General features: G+C 35.6%; 1 protein-coding gene across 6 annotated transcripts in view; it reads left to right on the forward strand.

The window, feature by feature from the left end:
- CCDC138 (coiled-coil domain containing 138) overlaps positions 1–21,073 on the forward strand; it is a 103,342-nt gene that overhangs the window by 19,652 nt on the left and 62,617 nt on the right. For all 6 annotated transcript variants that reach the window (XR_015550329.1, XR_015550330.1, XR_015550331.1 and 3 more), the window contains exons 8-10: positions 3,116–3,193; positions 3,306–3,413; positions 5,012–5,176. Coding sequence is in view for 3 of the 6 variants with exons in the window: in XM_087426343.1 (XP_087282469.1) it covers positions 3,116–3,193; positions 3,306–3,413; positions 5,012–5,176 (351 nt within the window). In the remaining 3 variants the exon portion in view is untranslated. The remainder of the gene's footprint in view (positions 1–3,115; positions 3,194–3,305; positions 3,414–5,011; positions 5,177–21,073) is intronic.

Raw genomic sequence — 21,073 nt, forward strand, 5'->3', positions numbered from 1 at the left:
ACTTTGGGAGAAACTCTTTGGTACCAAGTGACAGAATGCTTTTTTATGGTTACTTTGTTTAGTGTAGATCAGGGGTCAGTAAATTTTTCCTGTTGAGGACTAGATAGTAAATATTTGGGGCTCTGTAGACCATAGCGTCTCTATCACAATGACTCAACTCTGCTATCATAGTGCAAAAGCAGCTGTAGGCAATAAGTAAGTGAATGAGCATGGCTGTGTTCTAATAAGACCTTAGAAAAATAGGCAGTGGTCAGATTTGGCCCATGGTCCATAGTTTGCCAACTTCTGACATGATAAATGATATATACTTTGAAATTGCTAAATAAAAAGGTAAATTATTTTTGTGACTGACTTACATAGTTATTTATGATATCACTGGATATAAACAAACTTCCTTTAATAATAATAATAATAGTAAAACATTTCCCATTAAGTCTTGCCAAGCTGAGGAGACAAGGATTAATGTTCAGGACTCATCCGGGGAGAGAGTCCTAGTGAACATCTCAGGCTCTCAGTTGAAAGCGGTAGGTTTGCATCCTAGGAAAAGGTGAATTAGAACTAGGTAGAACCCTTCTCAAACTGAAACCTGGCGGTAACTGATCTCAGTTCCTGATCAGATCACAGTGATCAGTGCTCATTTTAAATACCTACCAGAGGAAAGGATGAGCCCTCTCTGAAAGAAGATATTATGTGTATAAAAAATTATAATTTTTTTCTGTCATTCTATACAAAATTAAGTATATTAAAAGACACAGAATCACATGACTAAATATGAAGAGACAGTATGAACATACCTGCAGATGATTCAGATTTTAGAGTTAATAGGCAATGACTTTAAAATACTTATTAATATGTGCAAGAAAGTAAGAAAAATGAGAACTTCATTAGAGAATTAAAATATATAAAAAGGGATTAAATTGAAATTCTAAAGCTGAAAAATACACTAATTACCAATGAATGAGTTTAACAACAGATGAGACACAGCAGAAGACAGGATTAGTGAACTGCAAGATAGTTTCATAAAAAGTCTTTAAATGAAAACATTGAGTGGAGAAGAATGGAAAATTCATAAAAGAGGCATGTGGGACATAGTTATCAAGTTTAACATGGGAGTTCCAAAAAGATTTCATAGGGCAAAAACAAAATATGTGAAGAGAGAATAGCCAAGAATTTTCCAAAACTGGTGAAAGATGCCAATCTATGGATTTAAGAAGTTAACGTTAACTCTAAGCAGGATAAATATTGAGGAAAACCGTACATAGGCACACTATTCTAAGACTGCTGAAAACTTTAGATAAAGATAAAATCTTAAAAGTGGTCAGAGAAAAATAAGATACCTTACCTTCAAAGAAGGAATAATAAGACTCAGCTGACTTTTAAGGAGAACTATCATGTACCTTAAACATAAATAGAAAAAGAGAGAAAAACTCCCCTTCTTGTTGTATGAGGCCAGCATAATCTTGAAACTAAACCTGTCAAGAACAGTACAAGAGAAGAAAAATGCAAACCAGTCTTTCATGAATAGAGATGCAAAAATTTTAAAAAGCAGCAAAGTGAATCCAGTGGTACATAAAAAGGATAATACAACTAAGTGGATTTAGTACAGGAATACAAGGGTGGTTTATCATTTGAAAATTAACGTGTTATCTGATAAAAGGAGAAAAATCGTATTGTAATTTCTGTTGATATAAAATTCAACACAACTCATGATAATAACTAGTAATAGAAGAGAACTTCTTAATTCTAATACAGTTGTCAGTGCCATCGAATTGATTCTGACTCCTAGCAACCCTGTGGACAGCAGAGCGGAACTCTGCCTGTTTTTTTTTGCACCGTCCTCTCACCTTCTGGCACTGTATCAGACAATGCTCCACTGCTTTTCAAAGGGTTTTCATGGCCAATTTTTCAGAAGTAGGTGGCCAGGTCCTTCTTTCTAGTATGTCTTAGTCTGGAAGCTCCTCTGAAATCCGTCCACCCTGGGTGAGCCTGCTGGTATTTGAAATACCAGTGGCATAGCTTTCAGCATCACAGCAACACACCGCCGCCATAGTATGATAACCATCTGATGGGTGGTATGGTTCCCTGACTGGGAGACAAACCCAGGCCAAGGTGGTGAGGGTGATGAATCTTAACTGCTAGACCACCGGGGCTGGCTTCTAATAGAATATCTACAAAAACAAAGAAAAAACCTCAGAATATCTACAAGAAGAAATCCAAAACCAAAATCATACTTAATGTAAGTTATTGAAATCTTTTCCCTCTGAGATCAGAACAAAAGAAAGGTGCTTACTGTTACTATTTCTGTTGAACATTGTACTGAAAGTCCTAGTCAATGCAATCAGGAAAAAAAAAAGTAAGGATCGGGAAAGAAGAAAAATCATCCACAGATGACGTGATTATGTACCTATGTACATAGTTACCCGAACAAGTATACAGATTGTTGTTAGAATTAAGCAAATTTAGGGGAATCTTTGGATGTAAGTTCAATATACAGAAATCAACTGTATTTCTATACACCAACAATAATCAAATAGTAAATGTTATTTACTGAAATATACCATAGGTAGTAACATCAAAAAACATTAGCTATCTGGGAATAAATCTCAAGAAAGATGTGCAAAACGTACACAGAAAAGTATAAAACATTATTAAAAGAAAATAAAGACCTAAATAAATTGAAGGACGTGTTATGTTTATGGATGGGAAGACTCAATATTGTAAAGATGTCAGTTCTTCCCAAATTAATATGTACATTTAATCCAATCCCAATAATTTATTATATTGCATACTTAAATCATTTGTACACTTTTCTGTTACGTACATTGTAGTTAAATAAAAAGTTCAATTGAAAGACATTTCTCCTTAAAATGTATACTTGTAAGATGTTAGGAGACTTGCAAAATTTTCATAGAATGAAGTAAACTTCCTTAGATACCATTAATGTTTTAGGGACAAATGATGATTCTAGCTGTAATCTTCTTTAATCATGAATGCTACCTCTATTTTGTTACGGCGCTTGCTTATGCAGACTAGATAAGATAGTAGATTTGGGAAACCTTTAGTATGAAATGAGCTTAAAGTTTATACTGAAATATCTAACATTTTCCTACTTTAGTTAAATGAAGTAAGTGAAGAAAACAGGAAGATGGAGATTCAGGCTAAAAGAGTTCAAGCTCGTTTAGATAATTTACAGGTAAGTTGCCTACTCTTCTCTTGGAACACAAGTGAATTTTAAAATGCTTGTCTTTGGATTTTCTCACTTTTAGTGTAATTGTTCTTTAATTCATGAATATGTACTGTTGCAGAGGAAATACGAGTTTATGACCATACAGAGATTGAAAGGAAATTCCCATGCTGCTCATGAAATGAAGAGTTTAAAGCAAGAAAAAGTACTAGTTTCAAAAACTTATAAGGTATGATATGATTGAAAATTTCTCCAATGGAAAGCCAGGAAATTTTCTCTTTGTTCTTTAATCTTTTTCTTACATTTAGCAAACATTATTTTTGGTATGAAAAGATTAACTATAGTAACTCCTGTACAGAGAAATATCTGTATAATATTTCAAATATGCTTTTATTTGCAAAACAAATCAGAGTATTTCAGCAGTGTTTCAGGCACAGTAACACTGACAAATCACAGAAACTTAAGCTTAATAACAGCTTTATTGTTCATTGTGTTTCGAGAGACCACAAGCCTTCAGTGTTACTTTTCTATCAAGACTGCAAAGCTTCTCTGAATGGGCTCCATTCATTTTTTTTTTCTCTAGGAATTTTTTTACTTTGAGGTATAAATTATGTATAGTAGCATAAAGCACAGATCCTTAAGTGTACAGTTTGATCAGTTTTGACAAATGCCTGCACTCATATAACCTACAACTAGATATAGAACATTTCCATCACCCTAGAAAGTTCTCTCATGTTGCTTCCCAGTTCTTTCCTACAAGAAGTTGTTGTTGATCTGATTTCTAATACCGTAAATTAATTTTGCCTATTTTAGAACTTTGGTTAATGGAATTGTACAGTATGTACTCATTTGTGTAAGGCTTATTTTGCTCATCATAATGTTGGCTGTATCAGTAGTTTGTTTCTCTCAGTAGTGTTCTGTTGTATAAATATATCACAGTTTGTTTATCCATCCTTCTGTTGATAGACACCTGAGCTGTTTCTGGTTTTTGTCTGTTATGAATAAGGCTGCTAAGAATATTCGTGTACAAGGCTTTTTGTGCACATCTGTTTTCATTTCTCTTGGAAACATAACCAAGTTATCTGCTTAATGTTGCCTTTGTATTAATTTGCTTTTATATTTCTCTGTCTTTTCAAATTTTTAAAAAACTAATTAAACCTAGCATAGTTCCCTGCCTAAGGTAGGTGTGTGATAAGTGTTGAATTAAATTGACCAAAAGTGATTTTAAGGGTTACTAAAATCAGTCTGAGTTTATATATTTTTTTGTGGCATTTTGTTCTTATTTTTTTGTGGCATTTTGTTCTTATTTTTTTCCCCTCCCATTTTGGTAGACTCTCAGAAAACAAGGTCTCCAGGAAAAAATTTTCATATCCTCTTTATTGAATGTTTGGGAAGAAGAAAATATGAAGTTCCATAATGGAGAATGTTTAGCTTTTGAAACCTTTAAATTTGTTAAGATCTTTTAGTTATGGTGGTTCATCCTCTTGAGTTAAGGCCAATTTTACTTTTCTGTGTTATCAAAATTGGAAAAAGAATTTTCATGAAAATTCTCTATTTTAGTAATAAGGTGCAGCTCTTTCAATTTCTTTATTGTGATGGGTTTTCCAGCCTTCTCGCAGCCAGCGTTTAACATGTGTCTAACGTTAATTGGAGATATTTGATTTGAAATTTCTTTTGTTTGGAAATGCGTTGTCATTCAATATATATTTTAGTGAAGTGCTTTAGGTAAATTATTTTATAATCACTTACTAAATTTAAAGCTTGCTTTGTAAGTTTTCATGAGGTTGTGAACTGAAATAAATGTGTGATTTAATTTTTTACATGTAGGTCCCACTTAATGCACAAGTTTATGAACTTTTAACTGTCTTCATGGACTGGATTTCAGATCACCACCTTAGCAAATTGAAAAATGAAGAATATGGAATTGATGGTGAAAAGTCGTTACTCAAATTTGCTTCTGAGAGAAGTGATATTCAGGAGAAGTGTTTGAAGGTTTGTTTTTTAATTGAAATATATGACTGAGTAGATGTGAAGATTAAAAAAGAGAAAAAAATATTGAAAGTATTTTTGATAGAAAATTGACCATACTGGGGCCGGCCCAGTGGCATAGCCATTAGGTTCGTGCGTTCTGCTTCGGTGGCCTGGGGTTCGCAGGTTCAGATCCCGGGCGCAGACTGACGTACGGCTTGTCAAGACATGCTGTGGCAGCATCCCATGTAGAAGTGGAAGAAGATGGGCATGGATATCGGGCCGATATTCCTCAGCAAAAAGATGAAGATTGGCAACAGATGTTAGCTCAAGGCTAATCTTCCTTGCAAAAAAAAGAAAAAGAAAATTGACCATACCAGTGGTCATTTTCGAAAATATTTATTTTAGACTTAATTAAAATTAATTCATACTTATATTTTTCTTAACATGATGGGGATCAGAAACTAAAAGCCTACTCCAAGAAGGGCAAAATAGTTAGTTGTATATTAGAGTTGGGCAAATAATCAGTTGGTATGAACACTTCCTGATACACACCATTTTAGGATTCAATTCCCACTAAAATAATTTTATTTTGCCTTTTGTCGTGATGGGATAAAAAGTCTGTTTTCAAGAGGCTTCTCATTAACAAAGAGAAATGACTATTTGTTAAATTACAGGCATTAATTTGGATATTGGTACTCATGATTTCTAGTTAGTATAAATGGTCATTAGAGATTGACAGTTATATGTCACAAGAAATACATTAAAACTTTGAAGAATAGACATCTAAAGTTGTTTGTTTGGTTTAATGTTTTCGGAAACAATTTCATGATTATTAAATATAGGCCAGGGTTTCATTTTGGGAAATTATTTCAGTTTTCATCTTTACCTAAAATGTTTCTTCTAAATGCCTTTTGTGCTAGGCAGAATAATGGCCCCCAAGATGGTCATATCATAATCCCTGGGACTTGTCAATAAGTTATGTTACACATGGCAAAAGTGAATTAAGATTACTAATTTAGCTGACCTTCAAATAGATATTAAAAAGGATTAGCTAGGTGAGCCCAGTAATCACATGAGCTCTTTAAACCAGACAAAAGAGGCAGAAGAGTATGTCAGAGATTCAGCCCATCCTTGCTGGCTTTGAAGATGGAGGAAGAGGGCCATTAGCCAAGGAATGTGGGTCAGCTAGGAATTACCCTCAGCTGACAGTCAGTAAGAAAACAGAGATCTCAGTCCTACAACCACAAGGAAGTGAATGCTGCCAGCAACTTGAATGAGCAAAAATGTGGATCCTCCCCAGCCTCCAGAAAGGAACACAGCTCTGCTGACACCTTGATTTTAGCTAGTTGAGACTCAAATCAGACTTCTGACCTATAGAACTGTAAGATAATAAATTTGTGTTATTTAAACCAGTAAGATTGTGGTAATTCGTTACTGCAGCAATAGGAAACGAATAAACCTTTGTTTAGAATTTTGTCTCTTTTAGCACCTATATCAACTGTTCTGTCTATATCTAGCCTTACTTTGGAAGTAGCTGCTAATTAGGAGGACCTGCAGTATTAAAGTCATGTACAGAAATTCTCTTGGTTAGAACTGGATGTAATAGGGCAGTCTTAGGATATTAAGGCTAAAAATTGGCAATTTTAACAAATGGGATATGGATCGTGTAATATTCTGTTTTTATATCAGATTAATGGCAGAAGAGAAGAATATTTAGCATGTGTTTGGCACAGCATTCTTTTTAATCATCCTTAAATACAGGATTTTTTTTTACTTATTGTAGACTAATTTTTGTTGAGCCTAGATCCTTAACTAAAATATTATTTTCAATTATGATCACTAATACATTAATAAAGGTAAAGTGATCTTAAAGCTTATGAATAGCCTTCTTAATAGAAAAGAGAAGGATAAATAGTATCAAATTAATTAATTACTTAATTGAATATACTTGTGGCCAACACAAGCAAATATTGAGATTTTTTAAGGAATATATACAATTTGGGATTTTAAAATAATGCAGCCTTTTTTTTGAAACTTTTCTGTAACAACATTATTGTATGAATCACTTTGCCAACCACTATATATATTTTAAGAATATTAGTGTAACTCAAAATATTTTTGCAAAATAATCTCTTCACAAATTATCTTTGGAAACTTCTGACACATTTTGTTGTATATTTTATCACAATTGTGAACCATTATCATTTGAGGATGGAATTAATATTTAAAAACACAAAAAGCCATTGGGGACTAAATATGGTATATTAGGTAGATGATCAAACTGGGTATACCTTATAAGACTGAATTTCTTGTGTGACTCAAAAACAGATAGGTGGAATGTTTTCAAAGAAATTGAGAAAAAAGTAATTCATTGCAACCCAAAGTGGAATCTGCTGAGATGTGTTACAACTAACTAATGGTTGAAAAAATATCTGTAGAAGATTGATGTCAACAAGATGGCAGACGAGGAAGGGCTAGGCCCTTGTTCCTCCATGGAGACACCGAGTTAACAATACTGTGCAAACCAGAACACGTTTGTGAGAATACTAGAGACCAGTTGAGAAGCTGCAGCACTCGGGCCAACACATGACCAGGAAGACACTCTATCAAAAGGGGTAGGAAAGTTTCTGGAATTTTGAATGCCTGTGCCCCTTCCGGCATAGCACAGTGCAGTCAGGAGGAAACACCCCTACACCATGGCTTCTCCCTTTGGAAGAAACATGAGTGGACTGTGTGTCCAACATTTTAGCTTGTTGGGGCTGGCTGCAGGACTGATTTCTGTTTCGTCTGACTTAGAGTGCTGACAAGAACTGTGGCATAGTTTGGAAGCCACAGAAAATAGATGTGAGTGCCGCAGTACATTTGAGCTGCATAGATCTGCACTTCCACAGGCAGATGCCAGGGGGAGAAAGAGATTACGGGCTCAGGAGAAGAAATAGACGAGCCACGTCAGAAATTAAGACAGTTAAAAGCACACACAATCCCAGTGAAGACACATCCATAGAAAAGTTTTGAGAGGTCCCAGAACTGCTAGCAGGGCTGATTGGTGAGGGTCTTCCCTTGCATGAAGTCAGTCATAAAATCATAAAAGTGGTGGGTTTTTTTAAATGCCCAAATCAAAAAAAGATCACAAAGGATACCAAGAAAAAGGAACAATCAGAGGAACAAAACAAAGCTTCAGAAGCTGACCATAAAGAAATGCAGATCTCTTAACTTCTGCATAAAGAATTTAAAAACTCTTTTAAAGATGCTAAATGAGCTAAAAGAGAACACAAATATACAGCTAAGCAAAATCAGGAAAACGATGCATGAGCAAATGGAAAATATCAACGAATAAAAATTATAAGAACCAAATTCTGGAGTTGAAGAATACAATAATTGAACTGAAAAATTCACTAGGGAGGCTCCACAGCAGACTTGATCAGACAGAAGAAAGAATCAGCAAAGATGAAGACAGGTTATTTGAAGTTATCAAGTCAGAGGAGCAAAAAGAAAAAAAAAGAAAAGTGAAGAGAGACTAAGGGACTTATGGGACATTGTCAAGTCTACTAAGTAGACTAATATACAAACTATGGGAGACCCAGAAAGAGAAGAGAGAAAGCAGCAGAGAGATTTTTTGAATAAATAATGCCCAAAAACTTCCCAAATCTGAGAACTAAGTGGACATACGAATTCAGGAAGCTCAACAACCTCTAAATAGGATAAACCTAAAAAGACCCACCCTGAGACAGATTATAATCAAACCTCCAAAAGTCAAAGATAGAGTCTTGAAATCAGCAAGGGAAAAGCAACTTTTCACATACAAGTGAGCTTCTATGAGAATATAAGCGGATTTCCCAGCAGAAACTTTGCAGTCCTGAAGGCGATAGAATGAAAAAACCACTAACCAAGAATATATCTGGCCGGCTCCGTGGCTTAGCGGTTAAGTGCGTGCGCTCTGATGCTGGCGGCCCGGGTTCGGATCCCAGGAGCGCCCCGAGGCACCACTTCTCCGTCCAACGCGAGGCCGAGTCCCACATACAGCAACTAGAAGGATGTGAGCCTATGACATACAACTATCTACTGGGGCTTTGGGGGAAAAAAATGAATAAATAAAATCTTAAAAAAAAAAAAAAATGGTTTAAAAAAAAAAAAAAAGAATATAACATCTGGCATAACAGCAATTCATCAATTACAATTTAAGTTTTCCTACCCCAGTACTGATTCCAGCTGATGTTTTTGCACCTGGACTTTTGTATGTTAAGCTGTGGTTCTTTGTATTTGCCTCTCTCTCCAATTTTTGGGGCAGTAGTTTGCCCTTTAATGTCAATTCTTTGATGGATCTAAGAGGAGTTATTTTCAGTTTGATCAGTTTTGTTCTTGTGTGGATAGGAGTGGTAACTTCTAAGCTTTTTACGTGCTGGACCGAAAACCACAAGTTTGTTCTTTTTTAAGGTAATTTCCCTCCCTGATTTTAAAAGTAGTAGATATGTCCCTTGTAAAACATTTTGAAAATATAGAGAAGTACAAGAAGAAATTTAATAATTCCACCAATCCCTGACCATCCTTTATCACATATAAATATTTTTCATGTCATTAAGTATTCTTTGCAGATCATTATTAATGACTGTGTTGTACTATCATTTGCATTCTATATCAAATTCAGTGAAATTAGGCTAATGTCCCAAATTCTTCACTGAAACTACTTAGTAGTGGTCACCATAGACAGCTTCTTTTTAGCAAATCCGGTGAACTCTTTTATATCCTCTTGTAAGATAACCTTTTTACACCATTTACACTATTGACCACTTGGGTTGTTATAAAACTTTCCTGCCTTAGGAATGGTGTTATCACTGTCCCCTGGTTTTCCTCCTAGGTCATAGCAGGAAAGTTCCTTTCAGATTGTTCTGTTGGATCATCCTCTACTATTTGCTAGTCCTATACTTTTTCATTCATTCAACAAATATTTATATGTAAGGTACTCTTAGGCTGTTACTCTTTAAATATTGGTATTTTCTTCAGGATTCTGACCTTTGCCCTCATCTTGGGCTATACACTCTCCCAGAGTACCCTCATCTAGTTCTAGGGCTTTGATGTCACGTATATTCTTCAGACTTCTGAGTTTTTATCTCCATCTTGCTTATTAAGAAATTGCATTCTTGTATTGCTGGATCCCAAACCAGGCTCATTTCCTTCTGTTCAGACCCAGTCCTTCTCCTGTATTTCCTCTTGTAGTAAAGGACTTTGTTACCTATTACCCAAGCCCCTGGGAGTTAGCCAAGCCAATAATCTAGGAGTAATTTTCCACTCTTCTTTTTCCTCATCCTACACATCCTTGTGCTGAACAATCCTAGTCAGATCTCCTTTCTAAATAACACACATATTTCATCCTTTCTCTATTCCAGCTGCCAGTGCCTTAGTTCAGGCTGTCATCCATTCTCACCCACACCTTTTCTTTTTCTTCTTATGGTAAATTTCTAAAACAGAAGTAAAACAGCCATTACTCCAATACTAATTATCAACTCATGGCCACCACTATATTTTTCTTTCACCTACACTCTACCCATTTGCTTCCATTCCCACCCCATCACCTAGACTTTTAAGGTACTCCTGCCTGACCTTTCATTCTCCGCTTTAGGTCTCCAGTCCATCTTCAGCACTTTTGCCAAAGTGAACGTTATAAAATGTAGATCCCTTGCTTAAAACTATTTCCTGTCTCCCTCTTGGTAAGACAACATTCAGACTCTTCCACATGACTATAGAATACCCTGTGATTCCACTCTTGCCTTACTCCAACCTTCCCTCGTATCATACCTCACTCATACTCTGTATTTCAGACATACTCAGCGGCTAAGGCATATCATGTCTACTCCTCCTACTAGTTGTCTGTCTGACAATTACCTACTCATTCTTCAAAGCTTAACTATTAGGAATCACTTCTCCTACAAAGCTTTTACTTACACTATCATATCTTAAGATGTAATTTATCTAGACCATTGGTGCTCAAATTGTGATCCCTAGATGTGCAGCATCAGCATCACTTGGGAACTTGTTAGAAATACAGATTCTATACTTCCATCTAGACCTACTAAATCAGAAACTCCAATGGTGGATCTTAGCACCTGAGTTTTTTTTTTTTTTCCTTTACCGATGTCATAACAGTGTTTATAACATTGTGAAATTTTAGTTGTACATTATAGTTTGTCAGTCACCATATAAATGTGTCCCTTCACACCTTGCACCCACCCCCAAACTCCCTTCCCCCTGGTAACCACCAAACTGTTCTCTCTGTCCTTGTGTTAGTTTATCTTCCACATGTGAGGGAAATCATGTGGTGTTTGTCTTTCTCTGGCTTATTTCGCTTAACATAATACCCTCCAGGTCCATCCGTGTTGTTGCAAATGGGATGATTTTGTCTCTTTTTATGGCTGAGTGGTATTCCATTGTATATATATACCACGTCTTTTGTATCCAATCATCAGTTGAGGGACACTTGGGTTTCTTCCACTTCTTGGCTATAGTGAATAATGCTGCAACAAACATAAGGATGCATAAGCCTCTTTGGATTGTTGATTTCACATTAGTGGAATAGCTGGATCATAAGGTATTTCTATTTTTAAATTTTTGAGGACTCTACATACTGTTTTCCATAGAGGCTGCACCAGTTTGTATTCCTACCAGCAGTGAATGAGAGTTCTCATTTCTCCACAACCTCTCCAACATTTGTTATTTTTTGTCTTGGTGATTATAGCCATTCTAACTATAATCTTATAGGGTGTAAGGTGATATCTTAGTGTAGTTTTGATTTGCATTTCCCTGATGATTAGTGATGTTGAATATCTTTTCATGTGCCTATTGGCCATCTGTATATCTTCCTTGGAAAACTGTCTCTTCATGTCCTCTGCCCATTTTTTTATTGGATTGTTTTTTTGTTGTTGAGTTGTGTGAGTTCTTTATATATTGTGGAGAATAGCCCTTTGTCAGATATATGATTTGCAAATATTTTCTCCCAGCTGGTGGGTTGTCTTTACATTTTGATCCTGGTTTCCTTTGCCTTGCAGAAGCTCTTTAGTCTGATGAAGTCCCACTTGTTTATTTTTTCTTTTGTTCCCCTTGTCCGAGTAGACATGGAATTCGAAAAGATCCCTTTATGGCTGATGACGAGTAGTGTACTACCTATATTTTCCTCCAGGAGTTTTATAGTTTCTGGTTTCACCTTCAGGTCTTTGATCCATGTGAGTTAATTTTTGTGTATGGCAAAAGAAGATGGTCTACTTTGATTCTTTTGCAAGTGGCTGTCCAGTTTTGCCAGCACCGTTTGTTGAAGAGACTTTTCTTTCTCCACTGTATGTCCTTAGCTCCTTTGTTGAAGAGTGGCTGTCCATAGGTGTGTGGTTTTATTTCTGGGCTTTCCCTTCTGTTCCATTGATCTGTGTGTCTGCTTTTGTACCAGTACCAAGCTGTTTTAATTATTATAGCTTTGTAGTATATTTTGAAGTCAAGGATTGTGATGCCCCAGCTTTGTTCTTTTTTCTCAGGATTCCTTTAGCTATCCGGGGTCTTTTGTTGCCCCATATGAATTTTAGTATTCTTTGTACTGTTTCTGTGAAGTGTCATTGGGATTCTGATTGGGATTGCATTGAATCTGTAGATTGCTTTAGGTAATATGGGCATTTTAACTATGTTTATTCTTCCAATCCATGTGCCTGGGATATATTTCCATTTCTTTATGTCATCATCAGTTTATTTCAGTAATGTCTTATAGTTTTCATTGTATAGGTCTTTCACTTCCTTGGTTAAATTTATTGCTAGATGTTTTATTCTTTTTATTGTGATTGTAAATGGGATTGTATTTTTGACTTCTCTTTCTGTTAGTTCATTATTAGAGTATAGAAATGCAACTGATTTTTGTTAAGTTGATTTTGTACCCTGCAACTTTGCTGTAGTTGTTGATTATTTCTAATAGTTTTCGGATGGATTCTTTAGCGTTTTCCATATATAAATTCATGTTGTCTGCAAAGAGCGAGAGTTTCCCTTCTTCATTGCCTATTTGGATTCCTTTTATTCCTTTTTCTTTCCCCTTTGCTCGAGGCAAAACCTCCCATACTATGTTGAATGAGAGTGGCGAGAGTGGACAACCTTTTCTTGTTTCTGTTCTCAGAGGAATGGCTTTCAGTTTTTCCCCATTGAGTATGATGTTGGCTGTGGGTTTGTCATATATGGTCTTAATTATCTTGGGGTACTTTCCTTCTATACCCATTTTATTGAGAGTTTTTATTGTAAATGGATGTTGGATCTTTTCAGATGCTTTCTCTGCATCTATTTAAATGACCATGTGGTTTTTATTCCTCGTTTTGTTAATGTGGTGAATCACATTGATTGATTCACGGATGTTGAGCCCTCCCTGTGTCCCTGTTACAAATCCCACTTGATCATAGTGTATGATCTTTTTAATGTATTCCTGTATTTGGTCTGGCAATATTTTGTTGAGGATTTTTGCATCTATGTTCATCAGCAATATTGGCCTGTAATTTTCCTTTTTTGTATTGTCCTTGTCTGGCTTTGGTATCAGGGTGATGTTGGCCTCATAGGATGTGTTAGAAAGTGTTCCATCTCACTCTATTCTTTGGAATAGTTTGAGAAGGATAGGTATTAAATCTTCTTTGAATGTTTCATAAAATTCTCCAGAGAAGCCATCTGGTCCTGGGCTTTTATTTTTTGGGAGTTTTTTATTACTGTTTCAATGTCTTTACTTGTGATTGGTCTATTCAGGTTCTCTGTTTCTTCTTAATTCAGTTTTGGTAGGTTGTATGAGTCAAAGAACTTATCTGTTTTTTCTAGATTGTCCAATTTGTTGCCATATAGCTTTTCATAGTAATCTCTTATAATCTTTTGTATTTCTGTGATATCCATTGTAATTTCTCCTCTTTCATTTCTAATTTTATTTGAGCCTTCTCTCTTTTTTTCTTGGTGAGTCTGGCTAAGGGTTTGTCAATTTTGTTTATCTTCTCAAAGAACCAGCTCTTTGTTTCATTGATCCTTTCCACTGTTTTTTAGGTTTCAATTTCATTCATTTCTGCCCTAATTTTTATTATTTCCTCCCTTCTGCTGACTTTGGGCATTGTTTGTTCTTTTTCTAATTCTGTTAAGTGTAGTTTAGGATTGCTTATTTGGGATTTTTCTTGTTTGTTAAGGTGAGCCTGTATTGCTATGAATTTCCCTCTCAGGACTGCTTTTGCTGCATCCCATATGAGTTGGTATGGTGTATTTTCATTTTCATTTGTCTCCAGGTATTCTTTGACTTCTCCTTTAATTTCTTCAATGATCCATTGATCGTTCAGTAGCATGTTGTTGAGTCTCGACATCTTTGTCACTTTCCCACTTTCTTTCTTGCAATTGATTTCTATTTTCAAAGCATTATGGTCAGAAAATGCTTGTTATGATTTCAATCTTCTTAAATTTATAGAGGTTTGCCTCGTTTCCCAACATATGGTCTATCCTTGAGAGTGTTCCAGGCGTGCTTGAGAAGAATGTGTATTCTGCTGTGTTTGGATGAGTGCTCTCTATATATCTATTAAGTCCATGTCGTCTAGTTTTTCATTTAGGTCCACTATTTCCTTGTTGACTTTCTCTCTGGATGATCTATCCATTGATGTAAGTTGGGTGTTAAGATCCCCTACTATTATTGTGTTTTTAATGTTTCCTTTTAGGTTTGTTAATAGTTGCTTTATGTACTTTGGTGCTCCTGTGTTGGGTGCATGTATAAGTGATATGTCTTCTTGGTGGAGTGTCCCTTTTATCATTATATATTGCCCCTGTTTGTCTCTCTTTACCTGTTTTATCTTGAAGTCTATTTTGTCTGATATAAGTATGGCAACACCTGCTTTCTTTTGTTTGCCATTAACTTGGAGTATTGTCTTCCATCCTTTCACTCTGAGCCTGTGTTTGTCTTTAGAGCTGAGATGTTTCCTGGAGGCAGCATATTGTTGGATCTTGTTTTTTAATCCATCCCGCCACTGTGTGTGTTTTGATTGGGGAATTCAATCCACTTACATTTAGAGTGATTATTGATATATGAGGGCTTAATGTTGCTATTTTATTTCTCATTTTCCAGTTCTTCTGCATTTTCTTTGTTTCTCGTCCCGTCTGTTTCAGACTACCAATTCAGTTTTGTAGTTCTGTATGATGGTTTTCTTCATTTTCTCTTTATTTATCATCTGTGTCTCTGTTCTGATTATTTGTTTAGTGGTTACCATGAGGTTTGTATAGAAAGTGTCATAGATGAGGTAGTCCATTTTCTGATGGCCTCTTATTTCCTTAGACTAAGTCAATTCCATCCCTTGCCTCTTCGCCTTCTAAGTTATTTTTGTCACAACTTATTCCATCTCATGTTGAGTTTGTGGTTAAAGTGATGAGGATTATATTTATTTTTGGTGTTTTCCTTCCCTTAATCTTTGATGTTATAATTAAGTGTTTGCTAACCTATTCTGATAGAGAGCTGCAATTGTTCTGATTTTGTCTACCTATTTTTCTCCTTGCTCAAAGCTTTGTATCTCCTTTCTGTTTTTTTTTTCCCCAAGCATGAGGGCCTTCTTGAGCATTTCTTGTAGTGGGGGTCTCGTGGCCATGAACTCCCTTAGCTTTTGTTTATCTGGGAAAGTTATTGTTTCTCCATCATATCTGAAGGATATTTTTGCTGGATAGAATATTCTTGGCTGAAAGTTTTTGTCTTTCAGAATTTTGAATATGTCATTCCACTCTCTCCTAGCCTATAAAGTTTCTGCTGAGAAATCCGCTGAGAGCCTGGTAGGAATTCCTGTGTACGTTATTTTATTTATTTATTTGTCTTGCTGCCCTTAATTTTTTTCTTTGTCGTTGAGTTTGGCTAGCTTTACTACTATATACCTTGGAGAGGGTCTTTTTACGTTGATATATTTAGGAGATCTATTGACTTCATTCAGTTGTATTTGCAGCTCCTTCCCCACATTGGGAAGTTCTCAGCTATTACTTCTTTGAACAAGCTCTCTGTTCCTTTTTCCCTCTTTTCTCCCTCTGGAATAGCTATAATCCTTACGTTGCATTTCCTAATTGTCGGATATTTCTCAGAGAATTTCTTCATTTTTTGCTAGTCTTAGTTTTCTCTCCTCCTCCATCTGGAGCATTTCTTCATTCCTATCCTCTATATTGCTAATTCTTTCCTCCATTTTGTCATCTCTGTTCTTTAAAGGTTACAAATTTTTCTTTATCTCCTCCATTGTGTTTTTCATCTCCAACATTTCTGATTGGTTTTTCTTTACAGTTTCAGTCTCTTTTGTGAACAAGTTCCTGATTTCATTGAATTGTCTATTTGTATTTTCTTGTAACTCATTGAGGTTTTTTATGATAGCTATTTTGAATTCTCTGTGGTTTAGGTTATAAATTTCGTTGTTGACTTCAGGATGGATTTCTGGGTGCTTGTCATTTTCCTTCTGGTTTGGAAATTTAATAAATTTTTGCATACTGCTTGAGGGCATGTGTTTATTTTTCTTCATGCTGAAAATATCTGGTCACAGCTTCCACCTGCCGCCACTGGATGGGGGTCAAGAGCTGTGTATTCTGAGCCCACCGTGATCCGCAGGCACTCTGGCCGACTGGTTGTGCTGGATTGCCATGCAGGGGGAGGAGTGCTTTCCTTCCCCTGCCCAATCCTGGGGGCTTCTTGCTCTCCTCTCGCTCTCTGCTCTCTGTTCTCCTGGGGTGCTAGCTTGATGAAGATACCCCTGCAATGGTTCCGTCCCCTCCGTATGGGATTTCCCCATGGGCCGTGAGAGAACTTGGGAAGTTAAAAGTTTTCCCATGGAAGGCCACCCCTCCCCCCTCTCTCAGAATCACACAGACCTGGAGTTGCTGCCACTGGGGATGGAGAGGAGTTCTCCTTACCTCCTTCCACTTCCTCCAGGGTTTCCAGCACCTCCACCTTCAGATGTAAGGCTGTGTGGGTCTCTCAGACATCTTTTGTGTTGTGTGAATGTCCTCTGTTGGTATATGAACGTCCTTTTTGTTGTATCTTAGGACGGGAGAGTCTACGGGGAAAGCTCACTCTGCCGTGATGCTGACCTAGCACCTGAGTTATAACAAGCCCTTCAGGTGATTCTGATGCATGCTAAAGTTTGAGAACCATTGATCTATGAAAAGTGAGTTTATTTAGAAGATCTAGGTACTCTTAAATATTTGGGTTTCAGTTACTTCTTCCTGGAGTTTTATGTTTTTTTCCTCGTCTCATTTTTATTTTTGATAACACTCTAAATACTAGGCCTTTTCCTATAATCTTAATCCAAATATAAATATAGAAGTCCTTTCTTTTCTTTTGAATTTTTCAAAAGATTCAGCCTATTCTTTTGTTCTACTATACATAATAATGGCTCATGTTGTTCTTGGATGATAAAAGAAGGAATTGTGAACCTTTTCTAAAAGCACTTTTTAAAATTTGTCCTTTAAATTTTTGAGTTTATCTGGTGATTTTTATATTAGATATCTTCTCTTTTATATTAGATACCTCCTTTTTTTCTTTCTTACAATGATAATTTGACATCGAGTTGTCAGAATTGTTATATTAACTAAGAACATTTTCTGGCTTTATTCCCAAGCTATCTGTCAAACTCTGTCAAACTGTAGCTGTCTAATCTTTTAGAAAGTGGGTAGACTAAATTTTAGAGTGGCCCTTCTTAGAGTACAGAATCCTGGCTAAAATGTATCCCAGTTGCTTTTTTGGAAAGTTCCTATCAGATTAAAAAAAATTTTTTTATTGTAAAATATGCATAAAAGTTACCATGTTGATCATTTTAAAGTGTAAAATTTGGTGACATTAAGTACATTCACATTGTTGTGTAACCATCACTACTATCCATCTCCACAACTTTTTCATCTTCTCAAACTGAAACTCTGTACTCTTTAAACAACAGTACCCCACCACCACCCTTCTCACTGCCGCCAGCCTCTGGTAGCCACCATTCTACTTTCTATCTCTATGAATTTGACTACTCTAGGGATCTCATATACATGGAATCATACAATATTTGGTCTTTTGCCTCTGACATTTATTTCATTTGTAGTGTCAAGTTTCATTCCTGTTGTTGTGTGTGCCAATTTCTTTCCTTTTTAAGACTAAATAATATTCCTTTCTCTATACTTACCATATTTTGTTTACCCATTAATCCATTGATAAACGTTTGGGTCGTTTCCATTTTTTGGCTATTGTGAATAATCTTGCTATGAAAATGGGTGTTTAAATATCTGTTCAAGACTCTGCTTTCAATGTTTTTGATTATATATCCATAAGTAGAATTGCTGGGTCATGTGGTAATTCTGTGTTCAGTTTTTTGAGGAGCTGCCCTATCATTTTCCACAACAGCTGCACCATTTTACTTTCCCACCAGTGATACATAAGGTTTCCAATTTCTGACATCCTTGCCAATATTTATTTTCTATGTTTTTTTTTATTAGTAGCTATCCTCTTGGGTGTGAAGTGGTATATAATTGTGATTTTGATTTGTGTATCCTTAATGATTAGTGACGTTGAGCATCTTTTAATGTGCTTATGGGCCGTTTGTGTATGTTCTTTGGAGAAATACGTATTCAAGTCCTTTGCTCATTTTTTAATCCAGTTTTTTGTTTTTTGTTATTGAATTGTAGGAGTTCTTGACATATTCTGGATGTCAATCCCTTATCAGATACATGATTTGCAAATATTTTTTCTCATTTTGTGAGTTGCTCTTTCACTGTGTTGTGTCCTTTGCTGCACAAAAGTTTTTAATTTTGATGAAGTCCAGTTTATTTATTTTTTTTTGTTGCCTGTGCTTCTGGTGTCATATCAAAGAAATCATTGCCAAATCCATTGTCCTGAAGCTTTTCCTCTTGTGTTTTTGTTTGTTTGTTTGTTTGTTTTTTGTGAGGAAGATCAGCCCTGAGCTAACATCCGCCAATCTTCCTCTTTTTGCTGAAGAAGACTGGCCCTGAGCTAACATCCGTGCCCATCTTCCTCCACTTTATATGGGATGCCGCCACAGCATGGCCTGACAAGCAGTGCATCGGTGCGCACCTGGGATCCAAACCTGGGCCGCCAGCAGCGGAGCACGCACATTTCACCGCTATGCCACGGGGCCGGCCCGCCTCTTGTGTTTTTTTTTTCAAGAGTTATTTTTGTTTGTTTGTTTGTTTTGGCTATCGTATTTAGGTCTTTGATTCATTGTGAGCTAATTTTTGTATCTGGGATAAGATAAGGGTCTAACTTTATTTTTTGCCTGTGAATATCCAATTTTCCCAGCACCACGTGTTGAAGAGACTGTGTTTTTCCCCCATTGTGTGGTCTTGGCACCCTTAACGAACATCATTTGACCCGGTATATGAGGGCTTATTTCTGGGCTCTCTATTCCATTGATCTATATGTCTGTCTTTATGCCACTACCACACTGTTTTGATTGCTGTAGTTTTTAGCAAGTTTGAAATCAGGAAATGTGAGTATCTAGCTTTGTTCTTCTTTTTCAAGATTGTTTTTTGGCTATTCAGTGTGCTTTGAGATTCCATATGAAGTTTAGAATGAGTAGTATTCTATGATGTTTAAAAGTTTTACATTTTTATATAGTTAAATCTGCATCCTTCCTTTTAGTATTTCTACCATTTGTGTCAACTTTAAAATAGGCCTTCCTTGCCCCAACATTTGGTAAATATTTAACTTTATGTTTTTTATGTTTTTAGGCTTTCCATGTTTTCATGGTTAACTTTAAAATATTTAATTCATCTATGATATATTTTGCTGTAAGGAGTACGGTAGAGATCCACTGTCATTTTTTTTTAATGGTAAACCAGTTGTCCTGATATATTTGTGGAGTAACTCCTATTCTACCCATTGAGCTGAAATGATCCTTTTATCATATGTGAAATGTACTTATGAGGTGGGTCTGTTTTTGTGGTGACTCCTCTGTTCCATTGATTTGTACATTCCTGCACTACTACCACAGTGTTCTGATTAATTGTGACTTTAATGTATGATTACTTATGGGTAAAGGAAGTCTCTGATTATTCTCTTTCAGAAATTTTTAGTTGTCTAAAATGTTCATTTTAATATAATTTTTAAAAGACTTTATTTTTTTTATTGTTATTGCATTTAATTTTTGCATTGATTTAGTTAGATTTGGTATCTTTATAATAAGTCTTCTCATCCTTTTTATACAATTAGTTTTTTATGTTCTTAAATGAAGTTTGTAGTTTTCTACATGTATATTTTACGTTTCCTTTTTTATTTATTTTGCCAGATTTGGAAACTTTTTTAGTATTGTGAATTGGATCTTTTTTCTTTCTTTAAAATTGGATGTTGATGGTATTTGGAAGATAATTTTGCTTTTTATGTTTTTTAGCAACTGAACACTATTGAAATCATTAGTTTTGATAATTTTTTAAATAGTTTCCTTGTGTTTTCTAGTTAAGCAATCACATTATTTAGAATTAATGGAAATATTGTCTGCTTTTCAGTGTTAAACGTTTCATTCCATTTTCTCATCACTTTTGAAAGTGATATAAAAATATATAAAAGACAGAATCTTCTTATTACTTTACATAGTCCTTCCAGAATAAGGTAAATGATAGAGGTGATAGTAGGTGGCATCTCTCTCGGGCTACCTTTAATGGCTCCACTTGTAAGTGTTTCATGATAAAATATGATTGGTTCTTTAAAAATCAGGTTATTTTTCGTATACAGAATTGAGCCCTACGTAATGGTTGTTTTTGTTCCTTTTTGTCTTTTTCCTCCTTTGTGCTAAACTGGAAGGTCCTCAGAGGCAGGAATATTATCTTATCCCCGTACCCATCAACCTCAATTTTGCTTTGTTATTTTAGAAGCTCAAATATATTTTTTGTGAACTGATCTTTTACAGGAGAGATTTGAAAATTCTTTTTTGTGTATAA

Source organism: Ceratotherium simum, chromosome 40 (assembly GCF_057802395.1).
Source record: "Ceratotherium simum simum isolate JZ-2026a chromosome 40, ASM5780239v1, whole genome shotgun sequence".
NCBI classification, from domain to species: Eukaryota; Metazoa; Chordata; class Mammalia; order Perissodactyla; family Rhinocerotidae; genus Ceratotherium; species Ceratotherium simum.